This window comes from Herpailurus yagouaroundi, unplaced genomic scaffold, assembly GCF_014898765.1.
Source record: "Herpailurus yagouaroundi ecotype Mexico unplaced genomic scaffold, PumYag 315, whole genome shotgun sequence".
NCBI classification, from domain to species: domain Eukaryota; kingdom Metazoa; phylum Chordata; class Mammalia; order Carnivora; family Felidae; genus Herpailurus; species Herpailurus yagouaroundi.
This window is the reverse complement of record NW_024412532.1, coordinates 219,769-229,432: the sequence shown is the minus strand read 5'-3', so window position 1 is coordinate 229,432 and position 9,664 is coordinate 219,769. Positions and strand designations below refer to the sequence as shown.

Genomic DNA, 9,664 nt, shown 5'->3' with positions numbered 1-9,664 from the left:
CTCAGGTCATGATCTCCTGGTCTGTGAGTTCAAGCTCCACGTCCAGCTCTGTGCTGACAGCTCAGAACCTGGAGCCTGTTTCAGAATCTGTGTCTCCCTCCCTCTCTTTCTGACCCCCCACCCCTTCCCTGTTCATGCTCTGTCTTTCTCTGTCTCAAAAATAAATAAACGTTTAAAAAAAAAAAAGACTGGCCGGAGCCTCAAGTATTTGTCAATGGGCTGCAGGTTATAAGGAAATTTAGTTTTACCTGCCATTTCCTTCTGCCTTTGTTTCTCACATCAATAGGGCACCATCTGAAATCCTACTTTAAACCACTTTATTTGTTTTTGTTATTTATTTTTTTAGTAACCAGTTCCTGTTTTTAATTCCCTTTATGTATGAGGAATATCTTGCAGGTGTTAAGATGAAATGATCTTAAATTATAGATTGAATTTTTTTCCTGTGTGTGCATCTATGAAGCTATTTAACTTATCAAATTAGAAAACATTTATCACACAAAAATTTCCCTTGGGCCCCTATGTAGTAAGTATTCACTGTTAGAGCTAAGGACTTCTTATTTCTGACACTAAATATCATTTTTATCTATTTTTAAGTTTCACTTAAATAAAATCGTACAATATGTACTCTTTTGTTTTGAGTGTCTTCTGACTAACATAATGTTTTAGAGATGTGTCTATGTTGTTGCATGTAGTAGCTTAAAAAATGTTTTAAAATTTATTACTGAGTAGTATTCCACCATGAATGTACCTTAATCCCATCTGGTATCTACTTCTTAGATGACTTAAACTAACATAATTAGTATTGGGAGTGGTCTGAGAGCACAGGTGATAAATGGGTATTGTGGTTGGTTCACTCACTGCCTGGTGTGCAAATAGGACTCCATTACAATTGGTGTTTGGGACTAGACAAGTACTGGCATTATATAAATGTCAGATTGCTCAAGACTTCAGTGGTGGTGGGGTGTCTGGCTGGCTCGTCAATGGAGCAAATGACTCTTGATCTCAGGGTTATGAGTTCAAACTCCACATTGAACTTGGAGCCTACTTAAAAAAACAACAACCACAACAAAACAAAGAAATGAACACCTAAAGATTTCAGTGGTGGTGACCTGGGGAAACATCTTGTGGAAAAGGAATGCTATTATAAGTGAATGATTCAGACATTTAGTCATTTGTAAAATAAGGGGAGAAAAATTCCTAGAAATAGAGGAGTTGTTTGCTTATTTTAAGTTGTGTTGATGCCTTGGAATAATATACTGAAGACCCGAACAAGCCGTTATAGGTTAAGTGTAGGGATCTAAATAACTCTTTTGTAGCTCACAAAGAAGTTCTTATCTCCTGTAGTGGGAATATCTTAGACAAGGAGTAGTCTGAAGATCTAACAGACTTACACAGTTCCAACAAAATATAAACACTCAAGCAAGGCATGTGTGTTACGGTAAGGTCAAGGCACTAGAAGGGAAAATCTAGGACCCTGAAATCTGGCATGAGTACTTCTGGATAAATGCCCCTGAAGACTTTGGCTCTGCAGTCTCCTTCATTTTTGTAATAGCAAGAACTTCCTCCTGCTCAAGGAAGTTCCAGAGCCTTTTCTCCTGTAAGGCAGCAGGTGACCCTGTAGGCCTGGCCTAAGTTCCTCTCCAGGGAAATAACTACAGTTCCAGTGTGACTCGGGATACATTGGGCCTGATAAGAGGGGAAAGAAACCTACACAAAAGCAAGTTCAAGAATGAGCTTTCATGTATAAGCAAGAGCTATGTGACTTTTAAATGGGAGTATTGAAGTTACACACTGTTCTCTTGACCTTGGTGAGCATCATTATGGGAGTTGTTTTAATTCTCTGTCAGGTAACTCATATACCTCCATTTTATTAAGGTCAATTCCTGAGGATTTATCTTGTTCCATTTTTTGGAACATTGTGTCTGGTTCTCCACTTTCCTCAATTCTCTGTGTTGGTGTCTGCACACTGGACAACGTAGGCACCTCTCTCAGTCTTCACAGATCGGTTTTATGCAGGAAGAGATCCCCACCAATAAGCCTGGCCAGAGATTCTGGGGGGCTCTCCAATGTTTTCTCTCCCCGGAAGAAGCAGCCTGCTTCTTGGCAGTGATTTTTGTTTTCTCACTCTGTGCAGAGCTTAAGGGAGCATGTAGGGGAAGCTCTGGCATTTATCAGCCCAAGTTGCATCTTTATTCTCCCCCAGCTGGTTAGACTATGCTAGAACCATCAGAGCTTCGGGATTGGTGAGAGAGATGCTAGTTGTGAAGCCCCATAGAAGTTAGGGTGCTGGATCCCTGGATCAACTCCTTTACTCTCCTGGAAGAAGCTGAGAGCTGGGATTTTTTAATGTACTCACTTTGTGTTGAATAGTAAGGAAATCAATGGCATCTACTAGCCCGAGCTACTGCCTCTGTTCTCCCACAGGCAGCTAGACTCTGCCAGACATGTCAGAGCTCCAAGACTGGCAAAACAGAATCTAGTCCTCAGGGAGACCTCTCTGGAAAGCTGGGGCACTGAACGTGTGAATCAACTCCTTCCCTCCCCTTGCTGAAGCTTGGAGCTAGTGTATCTTCTCTTGATCATATGATACTGTGACAGGGAGGGACTCTGGTGAGAGGGTGTCCTGAAACTCCTTAATTGCTTCAGTGAGCCAAGTTTTGCATTCTCCTGGGAGGTGCAGGAGACTTTCAATTAGTTTTAGATTTTTCTCAAAAGGAATTTTTCCATAAATTGATGAACTGTTGTGTTTGTGGGTATATGGAGGCATTTGCTACTCTGCCGTGTTGCTGATATGGCTCTTAGCATTCAAGTATTAATTCATGCTCCCATCTGGTTTAATCTTAAAAACATTAGGCTAAAGGAGAGAAACTAGTTGCAAAAGACCACATCCTTGTTCCCCTCTCCCCACACCTAAGTAACCATCAATCTATTTTGTGCCTCTAAAGATTGGCTTGTTGTGGACACTTTATACAAATGGATTCATGCAATATGTGGTTTTCTGTGTCTCTTCTTTTGTATTGTCAAATTTTTCAAGATTCATGAATGTTATACCATGTATCAGTACTTGATTCCTTTTTATTGTTAGATAATATTCCATTGTGTAAGTATACTGTTGGGAAAATAAGTAAAGTTCTGCACCATAAGATGGTCAACGGGACTAAAACAAGCTCTAGTTTCTAGCTTAGAGACCCCTCTTCCGGGTTCTTCTTTCTGCCCTGCTTGCCGTGTATGCCAAATTACTACTAATGTGGAATGCGGAAGTAACAGAGTATAAATTGCCTCCCATGCTTGTGCTCACAGCTCAGATCTTTGGAGAAATGGTCTCCTCTGGGCCTGCCAGTGTTAAATAAATCTCCAATCCAACAAGATCTCTGAGTGCTGCTTGGTTTTTCCACCAGCGTTCCAGCCTGGTTCCATAACAATACCACCTTTGGTTTATCTATCAGTTAATGAACATTTAGGTTCTTAAAAATTTGTTACTATTATGAATAAAGCTTCTGTAACCATTCATGTTCAGTGTTTTGTTTTTTAAAGTTTATTTATTTTGAGAGAGAGAAAAACACAGCACTCGAGCCAGGGAGGATCAGAGAGAGGAGGAGAGAGAGATTCCCAAGCAGGCTCCTCACCAGCAGTGCAGAGCCCAACACAGAGCTTGAACTCACTAAGCATGACCTGAGCCAAAATGAAAAGTCAGGCGCTTAACTGACTGAGCTGTCCAGGTGCCCCAATATTCAATCTTTTGTGTGGGCATGTGTTTTCATTTATTTTGCTTTTACATATTCAGAGTGAAATTGCTAGATCACATGGTAGCTCTATGTTAAACATTCTGAGGGATTGCTAAAATTCTTTCCAAAATGGTTGCACCATTTTACATTCCATCAGCAATGTATGAAGGTTCCAACTGCTCTATGTTCTCAACTGTCTTTTTGATTATAGCCATCTTGGTATGAAATGGTTTCTTACTGTGATTTTCATTTGTATAGCTCTAATGACTAATGATGTTGAGCATCTTTTCATGTGCTTATTGCCCATTTATATATCTTCTTTGGGGACCTTTTTCCTTATATCTTTTGCCCATTTTTAACTGAGTTATTTGTCTTTCAATTCAAGAATTGTAAGAGTTCTTTATGTATTCTGGACCCATGTTCTTTATCAGATCCATGATTTCTAAATATTTTTTTCTCCCATTTCATGATTGTTTTTCATTTTCTCCTGACTGTCACGTTTGCTGGGATGTTTTTGTTTCTTTGTTTTGTGATTTTTTATTGTGAATTTTTATTTGTAAAACCTTTCTTTGGTAGTTTAGTGTAGACTATTTTCAAGGAGCATTTTGCTTTTCAGGGAATATTTGTGTTTACCTTTGCAAATGCCTGAGCCTACATTCTTAAGTAGTGAGTTAAAATAAAACTGTCACTTTGATGTATGGGAACATACAAAGACTATGATAGCAAACCCAGCTTTTGTGAACGGCACATTATTGTCACTACATCCAGATTCAAGTTTGGGTAACATTTTTTTATTGCTGTCAGCTTCCAGTAGGCAGGTTTTCTTCTAATAATCTCTTTTATTTTATTTTATTTTTTCAGAATCTGAGCACTCAGCATTACCTCAGTCAGTTTCCATCCCTGTTCAGGACCAAAGCCCAATCTGTAGTACTCTCTCAAATTTGTAGCTTCTCTAGGTAACAGTATTCAGTAGATGTTCTCAGTAGATTAGCAATGTTTCAGTGCTGGTTTACCCTCCTGGAATGGACCTCAGTTTCATATTGGGACTCAGATGTGATTTGTTTACTTTCTTTTAAAACCTCTTAAAATTGATTTTAATGGTTATTTTAGATGATTCTAGCAATCTTAGATATTTTTTAACCATAGGGTTTTTGGATTTTGAGTGTGCTTTACTACAGTCACAAAAATCTCATGTAATGTTTAATCAGTTGGAGTATACTCCCATCCACCAGTGGATGTATGTTTTACTTTATAAATGGCTATGATTTGTCTAATATAGGGTGTGCTGTAATGTAAGACTGAGATTTTACGTTTACTGTGTAGAAATAGAATTGAATGTAATTTTTATAGCAAATATTCTAAACTTGCTTTATTTATTCTTTTCCATTTGCCTGAAATTCTTCATGTATTCCATGTTCCTTTTCTTTAATTACAAGGCTCTCACCTGTAATTCAATTACTATAATATATGAGCAATATATGCCCTTATATACTCTAAGTTTTTAACAGATAATATCTCACAGAAGTGCATGTATTCCTTTAAAAAATTTTTGTTTAATCCTTATTTATTTTCGAGAGAGGCAGTGTGTGAGCCTGGGAAGAGTAGACAGAGAGGGAGACACAGAATTGGAAGCAGGCTCCAGGCCCCGAGCTGTCAGCACAGAGCCCAACACAGGGCTTGAACTCACGAACTGTGAGATCATGACCTGAGCCGAAGTTGGATGCTCAACCGACCTAGCCACCCAGGTGCCCTGAAGTGCATTTATTCCTTAAGTGTAAGTCAAATAACTGCTAGAGTATAGTTATTTCATCATTTCTTTATTCATTCAGTAGGTACATATGAACTTCCATGAGCCAATATACATACTAGATACTGGGGATATGTAGAGTCTAGTGCCTTAAGATAGAACTAACATTAACCTATAAGTATACAATTCATTATTGCTATAACTTGTGCAAAGGATGGAAATTGCAGCATGCTATAAATGAGTGAAATAAAGAAATATAAACTGGCCAAGGACATATAGGAGAAGTATTCTAAAATGTAATATTGTGTCCAGGTTCTGTACTCTAGGAAGAAGTTAGCTGGGTATAGAAGTGATGGAAGGTCATTGTAGATGAAGGAAACAGCCTGTAAATAGTCCTAAATTAAGATGCCTGATAACTTGGAAAGTTCGAAAGAAAGTCAGTGTTAATATAACATTATGAAAAGAGGCAGATTAGAGCAAATTTCCAGAGACAGGCTGGGTTTTAAAGGTCAGTTAAGGATGTGAACCTATGTCTTAATGCCACAAAATAATTTTAGCCAGGGAGGAAACATTGGGACCTGCATTTTAATCACATCACTCTGGATAGTTGTAGAGAGTGCATTCAATAGAGGAAAGAACTTATGCAGTAGTTTAGGATCAATAGAAAGCTGTTGCCTAGAGGAAGCAAGGAATGTTGGTGTCTTGAATTGGGAGAGAATACTTAAGATTACTATCAATGAATATGATATTTTCAATTTAGCATGCACTGCCCCCTCCTCAATACTCACAACCAAATCAGATTTAGCTGATAATTGCAACAAGGATTATAAGCTCATCAGAGGCAAATTTAACTGAAGTTTTATGTAAAGCACTTGGAAAGAAAAAGTTACATTGATATATTGCATAAAATCAAGAAATATGCTCCTATTTTTATTTATTGAGGTGTGAAAGTCAACTGTGCATACATACTTATGATATTTCTTGGAGCATTTGGTTTCAAGGATGCTTTATGTAGTTCTACTGAAATTGTCCTTACATTGGTTTCTTCCCTCTGGTATCTCACATTCTCTCTTGCATTTTATATTCATTATGCTGTCAGATTTAATTACTTATTCTTTTTTTTTTTTGTCTCATTGCATCAAGAGATTAGATTCATATTTTTTCTCATTGTTGTTCACATTATCTCAATCATGATTTGTACTGGTCCGTCATTTAAAGGTAGTATAACTTTATGAATGTCATTAGCAATCCATATCTATTAAAATCATCTCTATTAGTATTCACCATATATATATTTTCATATTTTTATCTTCACTAATAATTAGATATTGAATATCTATGGAAAAGTGCTTGATGTTTTCAAATGTTTATTTTGCTGTAGGACATTCATTATCATGTGTTTTAACAGCAGTAAATGTGAATTAAGATATTTTATTATTTTCTGCACTGATTATGGTTCTGCACTGGTCTAACATAAGAGTGAACTTCATGTATTATACACAATCTATGAAAATTATGTTAGCATAATATTTGGAAGTTGTGTTAATTATATAGTGTTCAACTGGGGTGCCTGGGTGGCTCAGTTGGTTGAGTGTCTGACTTCAGCCCAAGTCATGATTTCACAGTTCGTGGTTTCGAGCCCCACATCAGGCTCTGTCCTGACAGCTCAGAGCTTAGAGCCTGCTTCAGATTTTATGTATCCCTCTCTCTCTGTCCTTCTCCCACTCATGCTCTGTCTCTCTCTCTCTGTCAGAAATAAACATTAAAGATTATATATATATATATATATAGTGTTCAAGTCTAAGAGTTCTATAAGAGTTCTATGTGGAGATAACATTTTGGAACTGTAATTTTCTCATGGCCTCTTTCATTTTCTGATTTCTCAGGGTATAAATAATAGGATTTAGTAAGGGTGTGAAAACAGTGTAAAATACAGCAAGGACTTTATTTCCTGAGAAGCTATTGAATGGCCAGGCATAGATAAAAATACAAGGTCCAAAGAACAGAGTGACCACAATCATGTGTGCAGACAGTGTGGACAGTGCCTTGGAGAGGCCTCCTGATGATTTTTGTTGTACGGTGATCAGGATGACAATGTAAGAGACAAGAAGGAGGATGAAACAGATGAATGAGAGCAGCCCACTATCAGCAATGACAAATAATTCCAGGGTATATGTTTCCATACAAGCAAGCTTAATCACAAGTGGAAGGTCACAAAATATATTGTCTATGACATTGGGACCACAGAAAGGCAAGTTTACTGTTAATACCATCTGGCTCATGGTGTGTATAAAACCAATTATCCATGAAAGTATCATAAACCCACTCAGCAGCCTGTGGCTCATGATTGTCCTGTAGTGCAGGGGTTTACATATGGCTACATATCTGTCAAAGGCCATAGCTATCAAAAGAGTCATCTCAGCACCCCCAAAGAAGTGCATAAAGAACATCTGAGTCATGCAGCCCCATATGGAGATGATCTTGTGTTCACTGAGTAAGTCTGTGATCATCTTGGGTGTGGTGACTGTGGAGAGACACATGTCCAAAAAAGAGAGGTTTCCAAGGAGGAAGTACATGGGAGAATGAAGGGTGGAACTAAATGTCACTGTGACCATAATGAGAACATTCCCCAACACAGTAGCACTGTAGATTAAGGAGAATATTACAAAGAAGAAAATCCGAAGTTCCCATTGTCCAGAAAATCCTAGTAAAATAAACTCAGTCACTACAGATCCATTTTTAAGATCCATTTACTTGATTCAGAAAGACTCCAGAAGTTCTTTTATACAAAGAGAATAAAAAAAATAAAGCCACATTAGCACTGATGTTTTCCTATTTCTAATTGATGATAATAATTCGTATTATGAGAACACATAATCTTAAATATATCGGCATCACTATCTATAATTTGAAATTATTTTAGGGGTTATATCATTCTGAAATAATATTCTCATAGTTATGCAGCAATTAAAAAGAATTTGTAAGAATGGAAGTTTTATTTTCTATTGTTTTATTTGATCACATGATACTCTTATCAGTTGATCTTGACTCACTAATTTGCTCACTTGCAAAAATTGGATAAGTAGTTACATTAGTATTTATTTTTCCTTTTATTATCACAATTTTCTGTCACCTCTTGAGATTATGTTAAAACAATATATAAGGGATATAGAATTCAGAAGATGAGGAAATTGTGTTGTCGTGTATCACTGAAGTCATTTTTTTTTTCATTTTTTTTTCAACGTTTATTTATTTTTGGGACAGAGAGAGACAGAGCATGAACGGGGGAGGGGCAGAGAGAGAGGGAGACACAGAATCGGAAACAGGCTCCAGGCTCTGAGCCATCAGCCCAGAGCCCGACGCGGGGCTCGAACTCACGGACCGCGAGATCGTGACCTGGCTGAAGTCGGACGCTTAACCGACTGCGCCACCCAGGCGCCCCATGAAATTAATACTCTTAAGTGTAATGCAATTAATACAAATAAATCCAAAATTACAGCTTTATTTTGCCCTTTTATTTTATTTGAGAGGGAAAGCTGGCATTCATTTATGTTGTTAGCTTTCCCAGCATTTGTTTCTTATTCATCTTCTTCCTTTCCCAAGCAAGTTTTAAAAACTATTTCTTTAGTTCTGTACTTAACATAAATATACCTCTTCTTATGGAGCTAGAGTGTATTATGCTAAGCAAAGTAAGTCAGAGAATGACAAATACTATATGATTTCACTCCTATGTTGAATTTAAGACACAAAATAGATGAACATATGGAAAAGAGGAAAAAGGAGAAAGAGAGAGGAGGCAAACCATAAGAGACTCTTAACAATAGAGAAGAAACTGAAGGTTGATGGAGGGAGGTGGGTGGAGATGGTCTAAATGGGTGATGAGCATTAAAGAGGGTACTTGTTGTAATGAGCACTGGGTGTTATATGTAAGTGATCACTAAATACTACTACTGAAACCAATATTACACTAAATGTTAACTAATTAGAATTTAAATAAAAACTTGAAAGAACAACAACAAGAAACCCACAAAAAACAAAAAGCCGGAAAGAAGTGCCATTGAGGTTGTGAAACTATAAGGCCTTTTCTTCCTTCCACAACTTCTCTCTTGACTTGTTATGGTGTTTATTGGCTATTTAATGTCATTCTCAGTAATAATAATAATAATAAAAATATGAATTATTAACATAAAGA

General features: G+C 37.3%; 1 protein-coding gene across 1 annotated transcript; it reads right to left on the bottom strand.

Annotated features, from left to right (window-relative positions):
• Positions 1–7,292: 7,292 nt before the first annotated feature.
• LOC121021748 (olfactory receptor 4L1-like) lies at positions 7,293–8,225 on the bottom strand. The gene has a single exon (XM_040462379.1). It carries the CDS (start codon positions 8,220–8,222, stop codon positions 7,293–7,295), a length of 930 nt encoding a protein of 309 aa, XP_040318313.1. The 5' UTR covers positions 8,223–8,225.
• Between the last annotated feature and the right edge of the window lie 1,439 nt (positions 8,226–9,664).

Coding starts and splice junctions, on each gene's coding strand:
- LOC121021748 (XM_040462379.1), bottom strand. CDS start 8,222: ATGGATCTTAAAAATGGATCTGTAGTGACTGAGTTTATTTTACTAGGA.